We start from the raw sequence: 23,621 nt of genomic DNA on the forward strand, positions 1-23,621 counted from the left end.
CCTTCCAACCACACCTGGGTTTATGTTAATGAGGTAACTTTTAGAAAGTCCCTAAGGACAGAAGTTACCAAGGGGACCAACCATGCCTTAGAGAGTTGAAACTTTTGGCCTTACCCCTTGACCTCCTGGGATGGCAGAAAGGCTGGAGATCACCAATGGCCAATGATGTAATCATTCATACCTACATAATGAAACCTCCATAAAAAAAAATTCTAGCTGAAGAAAAGAGCTTCTAGGTTGTTGACTTGTTAAGGTGCTGGGGTTGCGGGGGTGGTTGCAATGCCTGGGGAGGACAGGGAAGCTCCATGCCTTTCTCCTATTCCTTGTCCTATGTACCTCTTCACTTTGGCTGTATCTGAGATGATGTTTTCATAATAAACTTGTACTCTAGTAAATAAATGTTTTGCTGTGAGTCACTCTACCAAATTATTGAACCTGAGGAAAGAGTGTGGGAACTCTAGATTCTTACTCAGTTTGTTGGAAGCACCGGTGAAAATCTGGACTTTTCATTGACATGTGAAGTTGAGGGAAGTGACACTGTTTTGTGGGACTGTGTTCTTAACCTGTGGGGTCTGCACTAAGCCCATACTATTCAGGTCTGAATTGCTTAGTGTGGAAAATCCATACAACTGGTGTCATCTGTTGATGTGCATAGTAGAATAAAGAAAAACAATATTTTTTCCCTTTTAGTTGGTGCCCACAGAATCAGAATTAGTTGGTAGTATGGGAAAACATCCAGAGAAGAATCTATATTTTTGCTTTATTCCACCATATTTACCCTTTCTGATACTTTTCTTTAAACCACATATAGGGATCCCTGGGTGGCGCAGTGGTTTGGCGCCTGCCTTTGGCCCAGGGCGCGATCCTGGAGACCCGGGATCGAATCCCACGTCGGGCTTCCGGTGCATGGAGCCTGCTTCTCCCTCTGCCTGTGTCTCTGCCTCTCTCTCTCTCTCTGTGACTATCATAAATAAATAAAAATTAAAAAAAAATAAATAAAAATAAACCACATATAGTTAACAAAGATTAGAACTGTGCCTTCTTTATGATTATTTAAATTTCGTTACAATGGAAATAAATTTATAACAGCTCTGAGCAAGAGGGGTGGGAGGAGGATGGTAGGTGTTGTTTCTTAAATAAATTCAATGACTTTTTTTTTAAAGATTTTATTTATTTATTTATTTATTTATTTATCTATCTATCTATCTATCTATCTATTTGAGAGAGAGAGAGAGAGAGAGAGAGATCACAAGCAGGGGAGAAGGAGAGGGAGAAGTAGACTCCTTGCTCAGCAGGGAGCCCTGTGGGGCTGGATCCCAGAACCCTGGGATTGTGATCTGATTTTAATGCAGACACTTAAGTGACTGAGACACCCAGGCACCCAAGTTCAATTCAAACACTTTTTGTGACTATTTTGAAAGGCATCATCTTAGCAATCACCTCTCCATCTTTCCTCATTGTACCCTCCCCCTTTCAAAAGACTTCATTATTCATAAAATATTCTTTCCCTTCTTGTTTGTAAAGGAAGAAAAAAACCTGAATATTCTGGCGATTTATATCTTCTCATTCTTACCTCTCTTTGGTAATGTCAATGACATTTTGCATTACTAATATATTGCAGTGCAATAAACCATCCTAAAATTCAGTGGATTAAAAAAAACAGCAATTGGGCTCCTGGGTGGCTCAGTGGTTGAGTGTCTGCCTTTGGCTCAGGGTGTGATCCCAGGGTCCTGGGATCAAGCCCTGCATCAGGCTCCCTGTTTCTCCCTCTGCCTGTGTCTCTGCCTCCCTCTCTCTGTGTCTGTCATGAATAAACAAAATCTTTAAAAATAAATAAATAAAAAATAAAACAACAGCAATTGATTTAGTTTAAGCAGCTTGGGCAAGGCTCAATAGCTGGTCCCTGCTCCATGCAGAAGTAGAGCAACTCACAGGCTGGGCCTCCATAAGCGCGCACTTACTCACATCTGTGGTTGGTGCTGGCTGTCAGCTGGGACCATCAGCCAAAACGCCTACCTGTGGCCTTTCTATAGCTGCTCAGCTTTCTCACAGCATAGCGGCTGCATTCTATGAAACAGGAAGTCAAAGACATCAGTTTGTTTGTTTTTTAAGGTAAGCTTTATGCCCAACATGGGACTTGAACTCATGACCTGAGATCAAGAGTTGCATGCTCTACTGACTGAGCCAGCCAAGCACTCCACAGACATCAGATTTGTAAGGTCTGGGCTCACAAGTTGTCACAGATATGCTGTGAATCCTGCCATATTCTACTGGGCTCAGATTCAAGGGGTGGAAACTTGACCCCATCTCTCCATGGAAGGCATGTTGAAGAATCTTAAAGTCACATTTAAAACTCCATACAACAATGGAATATTACTCAGCTATTAGAAATGACAAATACCCACCATTTGCTTCAACGTGGATGGAACTGGAGGGTATTATGCTGAGTGAAGTAAGTCAGTCGGAGAAGGACAAACATTATATGTTCTCGTTCATTTGGGAAATATAAATAATAGTGAAAGGGAAAATAAGGGAAGGGAGAAGAAATGTGTGGGAAATATCAGAAAGGGAGACAGAACGTAAAGACTGCTAACTCTGGGAAACGAACTAGGGGTGGTAGAAGGGGAGGAGGGCGGGGGGTGGGAGTGAATGGGTGACGGGCACTGGGTGTTATTCTGTATGTTAGTAAATTGAACACCAATAAAAAAAAAAAAAAAAAAAAAAAAAAAAAAAAAAAAAAAAAAAAAAAACTCCATACATTGGGATCCCTGGGTGGCGCAGCGGTTTAGCGCCTGCCTTTGGCCCAGGGCGCAATCCTGGAGACCCGGGATCGAATCCCACGTCAGGCTCCCGGTTCATGGAGCCTGCTTCTCCCTCTGCCTGTGTCTCTGCCTCTCTCTCTCTGTGACTATCATAAATAAATAAAAATTAAAAAAAAATAAAACTCCATACATTCTCTGAAACATATCACCTTGTCTTTTCACTGTATTGCTTCTGTGTTAAAATGAAGGTGACATTGAATGTTTCCTTCTGTGGATACCTGGGTCTGCATGAATCATGGCAGCTGACTTCACTTATCTAACACTTTCCTTGCCCACTGAAGGCAGCTGCACACCTGAATTATAGAGATCACAAAATCAGATTCAAGTGGAACAGGGCTTCTTTACTTTTCTAGTCCATTCTCCTCCCCAGCTTAAGGGGAGGCTCTGGGCAAGTTAAAGGAGTTAGCAGGTGCAGCAGCAGAAGGGATGAAGGGGTAAGTCGGAAGCAAGAGGAAACTCCTAGGCAGTCATGTGCGGTTGTAACATCTAGTCGTGCTGTGTTTCTGGGACATGCCGCAGTGGGAAGTGGGCCACGTTGCCAGTGAGGAGGTGAGGGTGACCTAAGGAGGGACCACAGAAGGCAGCCAGATGAGGTCATGCTGAATGGTATCACCCCAAGCAAGGGTGGTTCCTTTTTCTCCCAGCCGCACCCCAGCATCACCAGCAGGCCCAAGCCATTTGTTCATTTACTTCTTTAACGTATAGGCCCATGACAGAGTCTAGAACATGTATCTCAAAATAGAACACATTGGCATACTGAATATTTTAAGCTGAAAAAAATTGAGAAAAAGCATGTGCAGGAATGACTTTCTGACCTTCCCCTGACACAGGAAATAAAACCCTCATGTGAGAGGTGCCCTCCCTACACCCAGAGAAAAGGAGCAATCTTATCACCAAAGATGAAGGGAGGCAGAGAGGAATCTCCATGAATAAGCCTCACTAAATTTTCGTGTTTACTACACTTACCTCATAACCTTTGTCCCATCATCATCCCACAAGTCTTCATTAAACACACACACACACACACACAATTTCTTTTTCTTTTTTTTTTTTAAGATTTTATTTATTTATTCATGAGAGACATAGAGAGGGAGGCAGAGACACAGGCAGAGGGAGAAGCGTCCCAGGCATCCCACACACACTATTTCTTAAAACCTGATAGACCAGGGACGCCTGGATGGCTCAGTGGTTGAGCGTCTGCCTTCGGTTCAGGGTGTGATCCTGGAGTCCCAGGGTGCAGTCCCACATCAGGCTCCCTGCATGGAGCCTGCTTCTCCCTCTGCCTATGTCTCTGCCTCTCTCTCTCTCTGTGTGTGTTTCTCATAAATAAATAAATAAAATCTAAAAACAAAACAAAACAAAACAAAAAAACCTGATAGACCACTTCTCCTAACCAGCACCTGCCAGCCTGGAGGCTCACACGGTCTTCCTTACCCCTGGGGATATCGTCTCCAAGGGCTGTCCCAGATGTCCATGGAAAATAAACCAGTGCTACCTCAAAGCCTGGCTGTTGGTCAACAGCCTTCTCTTCTCCTTTCCTCCTCTACCCCAGCTTTGACCTTAACCCTTACTGAGTTTGAATTGAGCTTACCACCTGCCCAGAGCTGTTTCAACCTTTTCAGGACCTACACTCTTAAGTCCTTAGTTTGCTTCCAGCTCTGCTCTCACAGGTACCCTTGACCTTTCTGAGTCACACCCACAGGACCACCCAGAGGCTAAGATGTGGAAGATAAAGGACACAAGATCTCTTTACGTGTTCCTGCTTAAACACTCCCATCTTGGGCACCTGGGGGCTCTGTCAGTTGACTGAGTTGACTCAGATTAATCTTGATTTTGACTCAACTCATGATCTCAGGGGCCTAGGATGGAGTCCTGCATGCAGCTCCATGCTCAATGGGGAGTCTGTGGAGATTCTCTCACCCTTTCCTCCTGTCTCTCCCTGCTGACCCCCACCTTGCTCACTCATACTCTCAAAGTTAAAAAAAAAAAAAAAAAAACAAGAAAACACTTTCATCTTCATAATCCTAACAACACCTGCATTTCTGCATTGTCTCAATCTAATTGTAGCCCTCCAGGCAGGGCTTCCCTGATATGGTTGGTACACAGTGCATGAGGCTCTGGTTACCAGGACTCTAGGAAACTTCTCTCTATTCCCTGGCCATTTTTCTCACTTCCATGTGTAAGTCTCAGATTCTCAGTGAGGGGGTCAAGCAGAGGAACCCCAGCCCTTTGGTCAATCTTTACCCTGACTCATATGCCTCACTATTTTGCTCCCAGTGACTACATGTCTAGTTTCTCATTATAATCTTTGCTCTCCCACTTTTAAAATTGCTCCAAACTGAGGGAAATGGAGCTAACTTGTTTGGGGCCCTTTAATGGTGGAAGAGCAGTAGGCGTCTCATGGGTTTTCTCAACCTTTTAGTAGTATTTCAGCATTAAGACCTGTGTTTTAAGCCTATCAATATCGGGTTTATTAATCCATAAACATCTAATTACTTTCATCTTGCTGGGATAAGTCCTATGACTATCCTTTTTTTTATATATAATTCATTTTCTTTCTTTCTTTCTTTCTTTCTTTCTTTCTTTCTTTCTTTCTTTCTTTCTTTCTTTCTTTCTTTCTTTCTTTCTTTTTAGTATTCTCTACACCCATCAAGGGGCTCGAACTCATGACCCTGAGATCTAGAGTCTCATGCTCTTCTAACTGAATCAGCCAGGCACTTTGTCCTCTTTTGTCTTCTCTTCACCCCTATCAATGTTTTTTTTTTTCCTTTATTCACCTTATTTCTTAATAACCATTTTTTAAAACTTCATTTTCCTAAAACCAGTCCTTGATTCTTCCCTCTGCCTCTCCCATCCTCTCATTAGTTAACCTAATTTTTTTTAATGTTTTATTTATTTATGATAGTCACAGAGAGAGAGAGAGAGTCAGAGACATAGGCAGAGGGAGAAGCAGGCTCCACGCACCGAGAGCCCGATGTGGGATTCGATCCCGGGTCTCCAGGATCGCGCCCTGGGCCAAAGGCAGGCGCCAAACCGCTGCACCACCCAGGGATCCCAGTTAACCTAATATTTTTATAAACATCTATAAGACCCATGAGGAGAAGCTTAGACAGCAAATTCCATAAGGCTTCCAGACCGTTGCTCAGTTATGCAGCACTAATGTTATACGGGATGCCCCTGCAAAAGGGGGTCCCTCAACCACAGCGTTAACCATGTGCCCATTGGATAATGGGCACATTCAGTAGGTGACTATCCTGATTATCATGAAGCCAGTCCCACATGGTTTACTTATGAAACATATGAAACATATCAGCTACTTCATCTGTGGTGTTGCACTTGCATTTGTAGAGAGAGCTGGGAAGTCTCCTTTCTCAGGGTAATCAGATCTTACAGTGGCTTTTATCCAGTCCCTGAGTCTGGATATTCCATTGGGAACAGGTGTCTGAATCATGTATAGCCATCTGTGATTGTTCAGTGGTAGCCGTGGGTCCCCTGTGAACTTCTTCCATCTACAACATCCAAGACCAAAGGCACTCCCCCTAAATTGCTCTGAAAATCTATTTTCATAAAGGTTCTTCAAGAAGCTGATGACACTCACTCATAAAATGGCACTCTGCTACACTGTACTCCCTGCTTTCAGTAGTTTCCTTGTTTTACCCCCTTTCCAATGTGGACTATCTTGCTGGTGGCCAGAGGTCTTAGAGGTACTATCCGTTGTGCCTGCACAGTTCAGATCAAATGGAAATCTGAGCCTTAAGCTAAGATCAGATCAAATGGAAATCTGAGCCTTATCTAGCATCAAAGTTCGACCCAGTTCTCTCTTTTAATTCCATTTTAGATATTATGGATACAGTAGCCAAGAGATTGTGTATTTTACCTTTTGCTTATTGGTTTGCATTTTCTTATGCTTCCAGTAAACCAACTCCAAGGGAGTTGTATCCACCTCTAAATTCCATTGGTGATTTTGACCTTTAGTAAATGATTGTAGCACAGATGCTGCTCCATCCATCGAGGACCATGTGGCCACCCAGCAATCAAAGGTTCCTCATCCCCAAACTTTTCATCCTTTCTCTTTCCAAACTATAACCTGGCTGACCCCACACAGTGTCAGGGGTACAGAGAGGCACCAGAAGATTTCTTAATACACTGGCAGACCTCACTGTCACTTACAGGTATAGGATCTTTTTCCTCTACCCTCTGGAGATTCGAAGGTTCTTAGAAGCTCTTATGTCAGGGAACACTAGATATTATAACCAAAAAAAATGCTTCTATCACCCCCATCACTTAGGATTACAAGGATTTTAGGAGCTCTGTGTCAGGAACTGGAGGCAGGTATTTTTTATTATGTCACAAACGCCTTTGAGATAATCTTTTAAAGGTACCCCTCTGGGTGGACTCAGCTCCATAAGCACAAGTGTTATTGATTAGAGATCATCTTTCTAACAAGGAAAAGGGAATGAGCCAAAGAGGCACTGGATTTCCAGCCCCGCTAGGCCCTCAGCTGGGGCTTTTCCTCAGGGCAGCCCAAAACAGGGAACACATGGTCTCTGGACTGCAGGGCTAGGCAATTTCCTTACACTAGATGGTGGTTTACTTAATACGCTTAAGTCAGAAACGGTCTAACTTCTTCTACCACTCCCATGCTAGTGCCACTTTTCTACTTTGTTCACTGAGCATCTGTCTTCTGTCTGTCTCCTTATAGACTGAAGGAATGAAAACACTCATCACTAGATCCTATAAGGTCACGGTTTTCCCAGCATTCCTTTCAGCAGCAGGCTTCACGAATACTGTCAGAATTACCCTTGGATCCTCTAAATTCAGAACACAAAGCCAGAACCTAAAACAGGATTAACAATATCAAACATGGAAACTTTTGATCTATAAATTCCCAAATTCCAGACCATAAATAGGACTGATCCAGAATATCATGAACTAAAATTCCATGGAATCATTTCAATAGACATTAATAGCTGTTATGTGTGGAAAGGATTCTTTGATTAAATATGTCTAAGAAGCTATGAGTTGAATAAAGTTAAACTTTCTTTACTGCAGTATTTCTCAGAGGCCTTGTTCTGCCCCTATAGATAGTGTCTCCAAGAAGGGATAGGACGTGCTGTTTCCCAAACTCATAGGACCATAAGAATTTTTTGGCAGGGAGCACATCCATGGAGCATTTTGAAAAACAATAAGGCACAAGGACTTAGACACAGAGAGCCTCTGCCTGTAGATGGAGCCAAAGGCTCCAATTCCCACCTAGGTTGGAAGATTTCTGGTATAATAAGAAAGATCATTTACATTGCTAATTCCCCTCTATATCTTTAATCAATAACTGATCTTTTTTTTAACTGATCATTTTTTTAAACATTGATTTAATTTTAAGATTTTATTTTTAAGTAATCTCTACACCCAAAGTGGGGCTCGAACTCACAACCCTGAGATCAAGAGCTGCATGCTCCACAAACTAAGCCAGCTAGGTGCCCCTATTCTAAATTCTAAGATCTCAAATGCTCTCCTGAAAGAATTACTGATGGCCCAGTGTCTAAAAAGATAGTTTTCAATGCTTTCAAATAGGGCTAGCAAACTAGGGCCTATGGATCAAAATGGCCTGCTGCCTGTTTTAGTAAATAATGTTAAAAAAAGATAGTCATGCCCTTTCATTTACCTATTGCCAGTTTCTGCTTTTATGCATCTGCAATAGAGACTGTAAGCACCCCCTCAAATTGAAAACATTTTATATCTGGCTCTTTTTTTAAAAAGATTTTATTTATTTATTTATTCATGAGAGACAGAGAGAGAGAAAGAGAGAGAGGCAGAGACACAGGCAGAGGGAGAAGCAGGCTCCATGCAGGGAGCCTGATGTGGGACTCGATCCGGGGTCTCCAGGATCACACCCTGGGCTGAAGGTGGCGCTAAACTGCTGAGCCACCCGGGCTGCCTTATATCTGGCTCTTTATAGAAAAAGTTCGCCTGTCCCTACTTAAAAGAGAAACTAACAGGTAGTATTAATTCACTACTCAATTTATATGTCTCTGTTTCAAATCATATTTCAATGAATTTTGCTAATTTAAGCTTAAAATAATGCAATTAATTATATTTTTCCCTTTAACCATCTTCATGTAATTTCCTTTGGTTCTTTTTCTCAGAGTCCTCTAACATTCCATAATAAACCTCTTGCCTAAATAGGAAAGTTGCAAATTTTCAAATTTACACTTGTGATTAAAAATGACAGATTGAGGGGCACCTGGGTGGCACAGTTGGTTACACGTCTGACTCTTGGTTTTGGCTCAGGTTGTGATCTCAGGGTCATGAGATCAAGATCCGAGTCAGGCTCTATGCTCAGTGTAGAGTCTGCTTGAGGCTCTCTCTCCTTCTCCGTTGCCCTTCACCACTGTTCTCTCTCTCTCTCTCCCTCTCTCTCTGTCTCTCTGTAAAATAAATAAGTAAATCTTCTGGGCACCTGGGTGCCTCAGTGGTTGAGCATCTGCCTTTGGCTCAGGTCATGATCCCGGGGTCCTGGTATCAAGTCCTGCAACAGGCTCCTTGCAGTAAGCCTGCTTATCCCTTTGGCTATGTCTCTGTCTCTCTTTGTGTGTCTCTCATGAATAAATAAAATCTTTTTAAAAAAAGTAAATCTTTTAAAAATTAAATAAAATTTTAAAATTAAAAGAAAAATGGCAGATGGGACACATCCATTTATCTCTTGTCCCACCCAAATCTTATTATAATGAAGTAAAAATATTTAAAAGACCTAAGTTCCCAAAGGCAAATAGAAGACACAACAATGAGCAAATAATTTTTAAGAAAATGGAGAATATGTAAAGTGGACAGAGAAGTGATAACTAGTTTAATAAGCTGAGGAAGCTGACTCTAAGTGCCAATGAAAATGATCCAATTTAACAAGAAGAGTCCTGGCACTGCCCAGAAACAGAGGTTCTGGAAGTACTTAGAAGAGATAAAGCATTAGGGCTTACAACAGAAGAATTGACTGAAAATCAGTATAGGAACCATTAAATTAGTTTCTACCCTGCAGCTAACAGCTAAGCAATTCTCCTTTGTTCAACCCCTCAAGGAGATGGAAGGTTTATTCTGTGGGGTAAGTGAACCAGGGAGGCCCAGGGCTCAGGCACACTAGGTGTGGTGTAAGCACAGGGAGAGGGCTGACAACATGGGCTTGGGTGAAGGTGAACCATGCCTGACGCATGCATGTCCCAATCCTCCCTCTCTCTGGCTGACTGCTAGTTATTCACCAAGATTCATTCTCTCTTCTTCCATGATAACTGAGTTGTAACTGGGCAAGTGGGATGTCAGGGAGGGAGCACTCTGCCCAGCCCCACTGCAGCTAAGTGTGACCCAGATGTTGATGCTCTCACCAGAGGAACATAAAGACACATTCCTGCCCCTGAACTGCTCCTGGCGCTTCCCTTTTCCTCAGCTGTACCCTGGTTAGTCTGACACTCTATTTCAACCACAAAGAAAAGGACAATGCCTTAGGGTAGTGATTCCAACACCTTGACAGGCATCAAAATCACTTCAGAGTTTACTAGAACAGAAGCCCCACTCCCAAAGTTGCTGACTCAGTAAGTCTGAGGTAGGCCTGAAAATCTGCATTTCTAACAATACTCTAGGTGATGCGGATGCTGTTGGTTCAGGGACCATCATCTGAGTACCATTGCCCTATGACATGTTCCCAGACAGAAGAAAACTGAATTCCTAACATGACTGGGTGGAGATGAGCAGTCCACTTACCCAACCTCGACAGTTATGTGAAAGAGAACCTTGTTTTTCAAGCCACTGCACTCCTAGATCTCTTCAGCAGATAACTCTCTATTCTAATTAATAGTCTTGCCTAGCTCCTGGAAGTGTGGCAGGAGAGCGGACACCCAGGCAAGACACTAAAGGTTTCTCTTGAGAAACTGGCTGCAGAGAAGCAATTTATTTTATTTACTTTTATTTTTTAAAGATTTTATTTATTTACTTGAGAGAGAGAGGGAGAGAGAGATATCACCAGCGGTGTGAGAGGCAGAGAGAGACAGAGAAGCTGACTCTGGGCTGAGCAAGGAGCCTGATATAGGGGCTCATCCCAGGACCCCGAGATCATGACCTGAGCTGAAGGCAGATGCTTAACCAACTATGCTACCCAGGTGCCCCAAGAAGCAATTTCTATATACTGTTGGAGTTACCCAACAAAAACATCAACAACACCCAGGCTTACTATCTCATTTTGCTATATCAAATCCTCCATGTCAATAAGTCACGCCCATGCAGAGACCTAGTCAGTTTTGTGTGCCCCCTACAACAGGAAGAAAGCATCTAACATGAAAGATAAAAAAACAAAAATGAAAAGAAAAAGAACTAAAATGAAAGACAGGCAATACAAGGAACAGAAGTTTGTTTGCTTGTTTGTTTTAATTATCATTAATCAAGGTTTAGAGAATATACTGTACCCTTTAAAAGGAACTGAATGCTCCTTCCTTTCCAACCAGGGCCTGGCAGATTGGCTTCCACAAACAAGGGTGGCTGGAAGAAGAAGGGTCATCCATGAGGTAGTGACCACAGAGTACACCATCAATATTCACAAGCACATCCATGGAGTGGGCTTCAAGAAGCATTCCCCTCAGGGCACCGGGTGGCTCGGTGGTTGAGCATCTGCATTCAGCTCAGGTCATGATCCCAGGGTCCTGGGATGGAGTGCCATATCAGGCTCCTCACAGGGAGCCTGCCTCTCCCTCTGCCTCTGTCTCTGTGTCTCTCATGAATAAATAAATAAATATTAAAAAAAAAAAGAAGCATTCCCTTCAGCCATTCAAAGAGATCCAGAAATTTGCCATGAAGGAGATGGGAGCTCCAGGTGTACACACTGACGTCGGGCTCAATAAGCTGTCTGGGCCAAAGGGATGAGGAATGCTCCATACCATATCCATGTACTCTTGTCCAGAAAATTTAATGAGCACGAAGATTCACCATACAAGCTCTATACATTGATTACCTATGCACCTGTCACCACTTTCAAAAATCTACAGACAGTTAACAGTTGAAAACTGTTGATTGTCAAATAAAGGGTTAAAACTGCAAAAACATAAAAAAAGAAATGGATGTTATTTTAAAAGTTATAATCCAAAAAAATTGGTTCTTAGAAATTAAAATTTTCTATTATAATAGAATCAGAAGAATAACAGACAAGAAAGGAGGTGGACAATAGTATTTTTTTTTATGATTTTATTTATTTATTCATGAGACACAGAGCGAGAGAGAGACAGAGACAGAGGCAGAGGCAGAAGCAGGCTCCATGCAGGGAGTCCAATGTGGGACTCAATCCCGGGTCTCCAGGATCACACCCTGGGTTGAAGGCAGGCACCAAACCCTGAGCCACCCAGGCTGCCCGACAATATTTTTTTTTTTAAAGGAAAAGAAAAGGGGTGCTTGGATGGCTCAGTGGTTGAGTATCTGCCTTCAGCTCAGGTTGTGATCCAGGGTCCTGGGATCAAGTCCCACAAAGGGAAAAATCCCTGCTCAGCGGGGAGTCTGCTTCTCCCTCTCTCTCTGCCTCTCCCCTGCTCATGTTCTCTCTCAAATAAATAAAATTAAGAAGAAGAAGAAGAAGAAGAAGAAGAAGAAGAAGAAGAAGAAGAAGAAGAAGAAGGAGGAGGAGGAGGAGGAGGAGGAGGAGGAGGAGGATAAGGAAGGAGGAAGGATAAGGAAGGAAGGAAGGAAGGAAGGAAGGAAGGAAGGAAGGAAGGAAAAGGAAAGAATTTGAGAAAATAAGTCAAGGAGGTACAATGACTCTTTACTCAGAGTTCCAAAAATAGAAGATGAAGGGATGGAAATTACCAAAGAAACAGTAAAAGAAAATTTCCACATGTTGAAGGACATGGATTTCCAAACTGAAAGAGGCTATCATGCACCCCACACAACGGATGAAAAAAAAAAAAATTAAAGGCATGTTGTTACGAAATTTAGTACTTCAGTAATTTAAAAAAATCCAAAAGCTTCCAGAGTAGAAATATATTATAAACAAATGAGTAGAGAAAATAAAGAAAAAAAATAGAAGTGTTAACTTCTCAAAAAAAAATTGAAATCTACAAGTTAATGAAGATATACCTTCAAAAAATTCCAAAAACATTTTATCAACTTAGAATTCTATACTCAGGGGACGCCTGAGTGGCTCACTGGTTGAGCATCTGTCTTTGGCTCAGGGCATGATCCCAGAGTCTCGGGATCGAGTCCCATATCGGGCTCCCTGCATGGAGTCTGCTTCTCCCTCTGTCCACGTCTCTGCCTCTCTCTCTTTCTCACTCTGTCTCTCATGAATAAATAAATAAAATCTTAAAAAGAAAAAAAAAGAATTCTATATGCAAGGACACCTGGATGGCTCAGTCAATTAAACATCTGCCTTCGAGATCCCTGGGTGGCGCAGCGGTTTGGCGCCTGCCTTTGGCCCAGGGCGCGATCCTGGAGACCGGGATCGAATCCCATGTTGGGCTCCCGGTGCATGGAGCCTGCTTCTCCCTCCGCCTGTGCCTCTGCCTCTCTCTCTCTCACTGTGTGCCTATCATAAATAAATAAAAATAAAAAAAACAAAAACAAAAACATCTGTCTTCAGGGGATCCCTGGCTAGCTCAGTGGTTCAGCGCCTGCCTACGGCCCAGGGCCTGATCCTGGAGATCCTGGATCATCAAGTCCTGCCTCGGGCTCCCTGCATGGAGCCTGTTTCTTCTTTGCCTCTCTCTCTCTCTCTATTTTTGCCCCTCTTTCTCTCTCTCTGTCTCCCTCTCATAAATAAATAATTAAAATCCTAAAAAAAAAAAAAAAAAGTCTGCCTTTAGCTCAGGCAGAAGCCTGACCGTGATCCCACAGTCCTCGGATAGAGCCCCATAATGGGCTCCTGGCTCAGTGGGGAGTCTCCTTCTGCCCTTCTCCTGCTCATGCTCTCTCTTGTTTTCTCTCAAATAAATAAATAGAATATTTTTTTAAAAAAGAATTCTATACTCAGTGTAACTATTAATCATATATGAGAGTAAAGACATTTTTAAGCCTGAATGATCTCAGAATTTACCTCCTGCTTCTGCTTTTTCTTTCTACTGAAAAATGAGGGCAAGTGAGAAACTAAACAAAGAAAAAAGACCCTAGATCCAGGAAATGGGAATCCAATATGTGTGATACACAAAGGGATTTTCCAAAATGATGGCAAGGGAAGTCCCTGCATGACAGCTATTGGGGCAGGCCCAAAAAGCAAACAGTCCACATCAATGGAGAATGGAGGACTTTTAAAAAAATATTTTATTTATTTATTCATGAGAGACACAGAGAGAGAAAGAGAGGCAGAGACACAGGCAAAGGGAGAAGCAGGCTCCATGCATGAAGCCTGATGTGGGACTTGATCCCAGGACTCTGTGATCAAGCCCTGAGCCAAAGGCAGACGCTCAACCACTAAGCCACTCATACGTCCCAAGAATGGAGGACTTATGTAGAACGACTCCTAGAGAAAATGGATCCGATGCATATTCTGTGGAAGACTGTATTACTCTTCCACAAATATTGTGGTTTTTCCCATGATGCACCTCCTTCCAGGGCCCCTAAAAAGACTATAGATCCCTGTCCCATTGATGCTCATCTTGGCCGAAGATCTATTTGGCTCAATACATTGTGAGAGAAAGTGAAGAGTAACTTCAGAGTAGAAACTTGAAGAGCCAATCAGCTATAGGTCCTTTGCTGCCTGCTACAGACCAGCCATGTTCTGCAAAGAGGCTGCTCTTCATTGAATGGAGATAGTATGCAGCCAACTTGTGACAGATTTATATCATGAGGAAAACAAACAACATATTTTTTTTCTTGAAAGTCATCAGAATTTGGTGGTAATTTGTTACCAGAGCATGACCTAGAATGTGCTGACTGACACCTTAGTTGATATTTTTCAATCATGTGGTGTAGGTTGGAAGAATTAGTGTAGGAAGAATTAGTGATAGGTATCTACAAAATTAAGCAATTACATTCATTAATTTAACAAATACTTATTAAACTCCTATCGTATGCCAGGAATTTTTTCTAGGCACAGGGAATATAATAAATGAAAATATTAGACAGGTAATGTCAAAAAGTGACATTATAAGAAGGCAATAGCACAGCACAGAAAACCATCAACAAGATGTAACGGCAATAGACTGACTGGAAGGAAATGTTTATAAATCATGTATCTGATATAGGGTTAATATCTCAAATATATAAAGAAATTCATACACCTCAGTAGCAAAAAACAAACAATCCAACTTAAAAATGGGCAGAGGATCTGAATATAACTCCATGTGCAAATTCGGATCTATTATCTGCCACGTGGTCAATACAATCCTGTAGATATTCTCTGCCCAACTTCATTTTCATTATGTTCAGAAACACTTTGCCAATTTCATGTGGTCCTGATGGGTTTGTGAACTCCTGGTCACAGTGGCAGCCATGAGACTCAGTCCTACAAGTCCCCCATTCTCCCACCTTCAGTGAGGATTGAGGGGTGTTGCAAACTATAAAAAAGAAAGTACAGTCAGCTCTAAGATAGCCATGCAAACAGCAGGAAAGAGACACGTGTTTTCTTGGAGTCAAGAGGCTGGGAAGTAGAATGTCAGGGACCCTCTTGTGGGAGGGAAAAGACAGAGTCCTGCCTCCCATTATTCTGAAGTCAGTACCACCCCAGACTTTCTCATTTCATAAACCAACAAACCCCTGTTAGCGAGCTTTTTGTGTTTTTTTAAGACTTAATAACTAATTGATTTCAGGGAGAGGGGAGGAATATGAGGGGGCCCACATCCACAAGTGGGGGCGGGGAGGAGCAGAGGGAGAGAATCTCAAGCAGAGTCTGCCTAGGGACTCGCACTCGCACCCCTCCAGGAGACCCAGAGACCCTAGCCAAAACCAAGAATCAGATGCCCAAAGGACTAAGCCACCCAGGTACCTCTAGACAGTTTTCCTTGCAAACAAAAATAGCCTTAATACAAGGCCCAGGTCCAGCTCGAAATGTGAAGAAACAAGGATATTTATAAATGTAAAACTATTCTAATCTGAAATTTCTTTTTGATGACTGGGAGATCTGTCACTGATCTCAAAACAATTCTCTCAGCTGAAATTCCCTATTTATTCTAAATAGGAATTGTATTTCGTCTGAATTTTTAGTTAGCAGTTTAAATTATTTCCCGTTTCTGAAATACAATAAGTTAATATTTGTACATTTTGCTTTTGTTCTCTTGCTGTATTCTCCCTGACAAATATTTATTCTCTTGATACTGAGTTACAGCTGAAAATTACTTTGCCTTCCATCCTCCTAGATTGATGTTTGAAAGAGAAATAACATTGCTGGTAACCTAAGAAACTTGGAAGTGAGTTAAAACAGTCATCCTCAAACCTGGCTGTGTGTCAGAATCATTTGGGGGGAGCTTTATTCCCCTAAAGTACGAATTCTGGCTCTATTTCAAATCTTACTGGAAGGAGATTGTTGAATTGATTTAACACTCTGCAATGCTGTGTTGAACAAAGTCGTAATTTTTTCTTAAAGAGACAAAGATATAAAACATAGTCTCTTTCCTTTCTGTTACTTGCAGGCACAAATGAGTTCATGAAAGTCTCTCTTTTCTTAGCTATAGAGAACAAACTGGTGGATTCCAGAGGGGGGGAATGGGTGAAGTGGGGGATGGGTGAAGTAGGTGATGGGGATTAAGGAGAGCACTTGTCTGTCATGAGCACTGGGTGATGTATGGAACTGTTGAGTCACTATGTTCATATCTAGAAGTTATCACTAAAGAACTTTAATATTACTTCTTGGGGAAAAATATGCTCAAGAAAAATTAGAATGTATTTTTTTAGTCTAAATCCATAATAGATTGCCTTGAGTCTCTTCAAGATTCCTGGTCTGGATATCAGGGTCAATTACCCCAGCCAAGATGGCCTTTCTTGCCAGCCTGTCCCTGAACACAAGGAATCCAAAGTGCTAAGACAATAGCTATAACTTAAAGTACAATGGGACTCATGCTATGTCCCCTGGGAAAAAAAATGCAACTCCTTGGATTCCAGGACTCATGTATTCTTCTTATTAGAGACAAAGTCCCATATATAAGTCTCTGATCCAAGTGCACATACGACATACTGAAGATGGCACCCAACTTTGCAGACAGACCATTGCCTCCAAGTTCATACATCAGCTGTCCCTCCAATAGGCTGCTGGGTTGTACTCTTGGAGCAGTTATCTTTGGATGATGCATATGTGACATGGCCAGTTGATCTCATGGTCACAGGTCCACTCCTACACTTCCTTTGCTGTGAAATGGGTCTCCTGGTCAGATACCACATTATCTGGAATCTTCATCTGTGGATCAAGGACTCTATGAGACGCCAGATAGTGATGCTGGCTGCTTGACTCCACTGGGAGAAAAGGTAAACCAATACCCAAAATAAATGTTATTCTGGCGAGAACAAATTGCTTGCCCTCCATATCCGTTTGCTAGAGCTGCCATAAAACAGTGCCACAAACTAGATACTTAAACACCAGAAATTATCTTACAGCTCTGGAGACTGGAAGTCTGAAATCAAAGTGGCAGCAGAGTTGGTTCCTTCTGAGGCCAGTGAGAAGGGCCTGTTCGAGGCCTCTCTCCATGGCTTGCAGATAGCCATCCTGATGTTCACATCAAGTCTTCCCTTTGTCTTCACATTGTCTTCCTCCTTTGTGTGTCTTTCTGCCCAAATTTCCCTTTTTTATAATGACCTTATAGGGCCATATTTTAACTTGATTATCTCTGTAAAGACTGTCTCTAAATCGATCACATTCTGAAGTACTGGGGGTTAGAACTTCAACACATGAATTTGGAGGGGACACAATTCAACTCATAACATTCTTTCAGGACAAGAGGCTCCCCATGTAGTGATTTTCCCACCATTGGAATGTTGGGTACGGGAGATACACACACACACACACACACACACACACACACACACACACATATGCACATATACACATATAAATATATTTATTTCTATAAATATTTAAAAGCTTTGTTCTGCAATGCAATTAAATACTTGGGAAGAGTTTGATCCTCTTAAAATTTACTTTTTAGGTTTTTTGAGGTGAGCACAGAGTGGTGTTTAGGATTTCTTTTTCCTCACTATTTAGGCAATGCTCTTATGAATATTTCACCCTATGCTCCATGAATTACAAGGTTTTCCACTCCGGCTGATGGAAACACAAACTTGGTCCAGATGTTGTGGTCTCTGCAAATTGCTCCTTTTGAGTGGATCTTTCCCCAGCCTGAGCCTTTCCTAACTTGCTGAAGACTTGCTGGACACTGCCTGTGGATTCCTGGTGTTCTCTCTCTGAATGCCCTCTACTCTTCAGTATTTGCATGTGAGAACTCCAGTCACCCTGGGCCTCTCTTGACTTCCAGCTTTGTCTCAACTCAGGAAGACAATTGGGCTCCACTTGGCTCCCACTCTGGGCACCATAGCCTGGAAACAGCACACTGGTGGGATCTGCTGCAATTATAGGGCTCACCACATTTGTTTCCCTTCTTCCAGGGACTACTATCCTTCCTTTCCTGATAGCCAATGTTTTAGAAACTGTTGTTTCAAAATTTCATGTAGCATTTTAGTTCTTACAGTTCTTTTTGTTCCTTAAATTGGCCCTTGTTACTTCATCTTCATATATATATATATTTTTAAATGACAGAAATATATTCTATTTTGGCAAAGTGATATAGGGGGCAGTATTAGAGCATTCCACTTGGCTTTGCCTAACATGATGGCTTTGCCCCTCTGTAAGCAGACTCAGTGTAAGGCTTACTTCAACTGCTAAATATGTCAATCCCAGTCATATATCCAGATATGGAAGACTAGCCACAGAGTGAGGTTGCAGACCCAATGGAAGTTGCCAAGGACCCTATTTATTGCCTAGCTCCTCATTTGTCCCCTCTCTGTTATGGGAGCCACGAGGACATTTTAGGTCTCTTGTGTTCAATAGTCCTACAAATATCTGAGTATTCATTCTCCTTTCTCTGAGTAAATAACATCATCTGAGTCCATCACCTTTGGGGAAAAACGGGGGTGATCATTACAGTAATATACTTGCCATGGTATTGCAGGGTTCTTCTGTCTGAGGACTAGACCACCTCTATAGTCAATGGGGTCCTGGATGGTCCTGGATCTAAATATTGTTTCTTGCCTAGAAACATGGCAAGATCACGTCATTTGCTGAGCTGACCACACTGGCCTCTTGTTCAACCATTTTTTGCATGTATGTATGCATGTATGTATGTATGTATTTATTTTTGACAAAGAATGTATATATTTAAGGGGTACAACATGCTGTTTTTATGTTTCTATGCACTGCGAAGTGACTAACACGACCAAAATGATGAACACATCCATCACCTTCATACCATCTGCACACACCCATGCTCGTATATGTGGTAACAATACTTGAGATCTACTCTTAGCAAATTTCAAGAATATGATACATTATTATTAACGATAATCATGTGTTATACATTAGGTTGAAATTTGCTTTCCTTTTATTATATGTACTGAGCAGTATCCTGGCTGATTGCTTCTGTTTGCCCCTTTGGAACTCTGTTCTTTTTTTTTTTTTTTTAATTTATTTATTTATTCATTCAGAGAGAGCGAGAGAGAGGCAGAGACACAGGCAGAGGGAGAAGCAGGCTCCATGCAGGAAGCCCGATGTGGGACTCGATCCCGGGTCTCCAGGATCACACCCTGGGTTGCAGGCGGCGCTAAACCGCTACACCACCGGGGCTGCCCTGGAACTCTGTTCGAATCCTGTCCAGAACTTTCTGCAGCGAACCCCCCTTGGCTGCAAATCTGATCTAGTATTATTACAATTAAAACGGAGGCAACCTTGTTGGGACCCCTCTCACTTCTCAGAGCTTTCTCTATCTCTGTTTAATAAACTTCTATCACTTTGCTCACAAAACAAACAAACAAACAACCTCTGGCTTCTGGCAGTTATGCATCACCACCTGCTTTCTATTACTTTGAGACCCCTTCATTTCCATTGTTATCAACTATCCAAGTTTTGGGATAGCCTCTCCAAGAGCTTGCCCTGCTCTGGGTAGGAGAGGCTGAATCTCTTAATGATTGCAGTGCTCACCTCATCAGCACCTTAACATGACGGCCTTGTGATCACTTGTCCTCTAGGACCTTTCATGGAATATAATCCTTTGGGGAGTCTTCTGATCTCACAAAACATCCATTCCAGCATGTCACTTTTTAAAGCCTTTTATTCTCTTTCTCTACCATATACTATAGTAATTCAAAGGAGAGCGTTAAAGAAGTGAATCCTACTAAATGCAAAACAGATTCCATCAAGATTCCATCATGAACCACTGGAGATGTCTCACAAGTGGATTCTCCTCAACTGGCTAATGGACGCCTCCACACTCCACATACCTTATCCACAACCCCTTCCCTGCTGTGACTGGGTCCCCATGCATACTTCCATTGGTGGTGGTAGGAGAAAACTTTGGAAGACGGTTAGTGAGCATACACAGAAAGCTGGCCTGAATATGCGGGCCAGGGAAGGACCACAAACTAAAGCTTTAGCTCCAACTTTGGGAAAACAAAAGAAAGGCTGTCAGCACTGTCAGCATGATGTCTTCCAGGATTGAGAGAAGGCATACAGCTTATGAATTCTACCACAAGTGCTCGCTTCGGCAGCACATATACTAAAATTGGAACGATACAGAGAAGATTAGCATGGCCCCTGCGTAAGGATGACACGCAAATTCGTGAAGCGTTCCATATTTTTAAATTAAAAAAAAAAAACAAACATAAAAATAAAAAGGAATTCTACCACAAGTGGAAGCCAGAAGCACGGAGCAGGTGTATCTATAGAAGATCTGAGAAAGCCTTAAAATCCCTAGCAGGGCTGATGAATGGTACTTCTCTTCCAAAGACAGAAAAGACTAGAGGAAGTGACTACCATGTCAAATACAAAGGCAACAATGTAAAACTTCAAGGAACATGAAAAACTAAGGAAATATGACAGCACTAAAGGACCACAACTCTCCTGCAGTTACTGTTCCCCAAGACATGGAGATGTGCAACTTTAGACAAATAATTTAAAATAGTTGTTTTATGGAACCTCAATGAGCTTCAAGAAAATACAGAAAGAAAATTCAACAAAATCAGGAAAAATATACATGAATAAAATGAGAACTCTTACAAAAACAGAATCATAAAAAAGAACCAAATGGAGCTGAAAAATACAATGAATTAAATGTATTTTAAGAAACTTTGAAATTATGTAGTCTTGAGAACAAGGAAAAGAATGAAAAGAGTGAAGAAATCCAATGTGACCTATAGGATAAAGTAGAAAGAAACAGTTTGTGAATTTTTGGAATCCCAGAAAGAAAAGAGAGGGAAAAGGGGTCAGAAAGCCATTTTAAAGATACAATGGCTGAGAACTTCCAAAATCTGAGGAGAGATTTGTATATTCAAGTTCATGAAGCTCATGGGTCACCAAAAAACTCAAAGAGATCATCTTCAAGGCACATTATAATAAAACTGTTAAAAATAAAAGATGGGGATCCCTGGGTGGCGCAGCGGTTTGGCGCCTGCCTTTGGCCCAGGGCTCGATCCTGGAGACCCGGGATCGAATCCCACGTCGGGCTCCCGGTGCATGGAGCATGCTTCTCCCTCTGCCTGTGTCTCTGCCTCTCTCTCTCTCTCTCTCTCTCTCTCTGTGTGACTATCATAAATAAATTTAAAAAAAAATAAAAATAAAAATAAAAGATGAAGATAGAATCTTAAAAAGCAGCAAGAGAAAAGAAGCTTGTAATTTACAAGAGAACCTCCATAAGGCTATAATCAGATTTCTCAGCAGAAAATATATAGGCAGGAGAAGAGTGGGTTAATATATCCAAAGCACTGAAACAAACAAACAAACAAACAAACAAACAAACAAACCCAAACTGTCAAAAGTGAATAGTTGATCTGGCAAAGTGGTCTTTCAGAAATGGAGGAGAGAGAAAGACCTTCCCAGATAAAGAAAAGCTGAGAGTTCACCACCCCTAGACCTGCCTTACAAAAATTGCTAAATGGAGTTCTTTTTTTTTTTTTAATTTTTATTTATTTATGATAGTCACAGAGAGAGAGAGAGAGGCAGAGACATAGGCAGAGGGAGAAGCAGGCTCCATGCACCGGGAGCCCGACGTGGGATTCGATCCCGGGTCTCCAGGATCGCGCCCTGGGCCAAAGGCAGGCACTAAACCGCTGCGCCACCCAGGGATCCCATAAATGGAGTTCTTCAAGCTAAAATGAAAAGATATGGGCAGCCCGGGTGGCTCAGCAGTTTAGTGCTGCCTTCAGCCCAGGGTATGATCCTCGAGACCGGGGATCGAGTCCCACGTTGGGCTTCCTGCATGAACCTGCTTCTGCCTGTGTCTCTGCCTCTCTCTCTCTGTGTGTGTCTCTCATGAATAAATAAATAAAATCTTTAAAAATAAATGAATGAATGAATGAATGAATAAATAAATAAATAAATAAATAAAATGAAAAGATACTAATTAGTAACATGAAGACATATGAAATATACAACATATCAGTAAAGGTAAATATATAGTCAAATTCAGAATACCTAAAACCTAATAATATGGTGGTGTGTTAATCACTTAACTCTAGGATAAAGGTTAAAGGACATGAGTATTAAAGATACCTATAGCTACAATAATTTGTTAATGAATACACAATATTAGAAGCTAAATTCTAACATCAAATATAAGAGGAAGGGAAGTAAAAGGGCAGAGTACTTGTATGTGATTGAAGTTAAGCTGTCACTAGCCTAAAATAGACTATAATATCTACATGATATTTTATATAAGCCTCACAGTGACCACAAAGCAAAAACCTATAGTAGATTCATGAAAGATAGAGAAGAGAATCAAAGCATACCACCATGGAAAATCATCAATTCACAAAGGTAACGAGAGAGAAAAAGAAACCACGAAACTACCAACAGCCAGAAAACAATAAGATGGCATTAGTAAGTCTTTACTTATCAATAATTACTATAAATGTAAATAGATCAAACTCTCCAATCAAAAGCTAGAGTGTGTTTAGATGAATCTAAAAAGGACCAAACTACATGCCACTACAAAAGGCTCACTTCATTTTTATAGACACACATAAGTTCAAAGTGAAGAGACAAAGAAAGATATTCCATGCTGATGGAAACTAAAAGTGATCAGAGTACCTCTACTTTTATCAGGCAAAATGGACTTTAAGTCAAAACCTGTAACAGAGACAAAGAAGGCCATTATATAATGATAAAGAGGTGAATTTATCAGGAAGATATAATAATTTTAAGTATATATGCACCCCACATCACAGCACCTAAATATATTAAGCAAATAGTAACAGATCTGAAGGGAGAAATACACAGCAATAGAATAATGGTAGAGGACCTCAATACTCCACTTCTAACAGTGGATAGATCATCCAGACAGAAAATCAGTAAGGAAACAGGCTTGAGTCATACTTTAAACCAAATGAAGGAGTGCCTGACTGACTCAGTTGGTAGAACATGCAATTCTTGATCTTGGGGTTTTGAGTTCAAGCCCCACATTGGGTGTAGGGCTGACTTAAAGAAAAAAATTAAGTATTAAACCAAATGGATCTAACAGTCCATTGTACAGAACATTCCATCCAACAGTAGAATATACATTCTTGTCAAGTACATAAAGATCATTCTCCAGAATAGATCCGATAGGCGACAAACAAATCTTAATAAATTTGAGAAGAATGAAATAATGCAAA

The 23,621-nt window shown here is 41.5% G+C and overlaps 1 protein-coding gene and 1 non-coding gene across 4 annotated transcripts in view; one reads left to right on the plus strand and one right to left on the minus strand.

Annotated features, from left to right (window-relative positions):
- Window positions 1-2,012: 2,012 nt before the first annotated feature.
- The window catches only part of UBE2W (ubiquitin conjugating enzyme E2 W), a 112,696-nt gene continuing 91,087 nt past the window's right edge, over window positions 2,013-23,621 (minus strand). For all 3 annotated transcript variants that reach the window (XM_038579549.1, XM_038579545.1, XM_038579548.1), the window contains 2 exons: window positions 11,267-11,339; window positions 2,013-2,067 (listed from right to left, as the gene is read on the minus strand). In XM_038579549.1, coding sequence (XP_038435477.1) covers window positions 2,028-2,067; window positions 11,267-11,339 — 113 coding nt within the window. In that variant the 3' untranslated portion in view covers window positions 2,013-2,027. The remainder of the gene's footprint in view (window positions 2,068-11,266; window positions 11,340-23,621) is intronic.
- LOC119866788 lies at window positions 20,507-20,613 on the plus strand. Its single transcript, XR_005381299.1, has one exon. It is a non-coding gene; the product is annotated as a U6 spliceosomal RNA (small nuclear RNA).

The sequence above is a fragment of the Canis lupus genome, chromosome 29, assembly GCF_011100685.1.
Source record: "Canis lupus familiaris isolate Mischka breed German Shepherd chromosome 29, alternate assembly UU_Cfam_GSD_1.0, whole genome shotgun sequence".
NCBI lineage: Eukaryota > Metazoa > Chordata > Mammalia > Carnivora > Canidae > Canis > Canis lupus.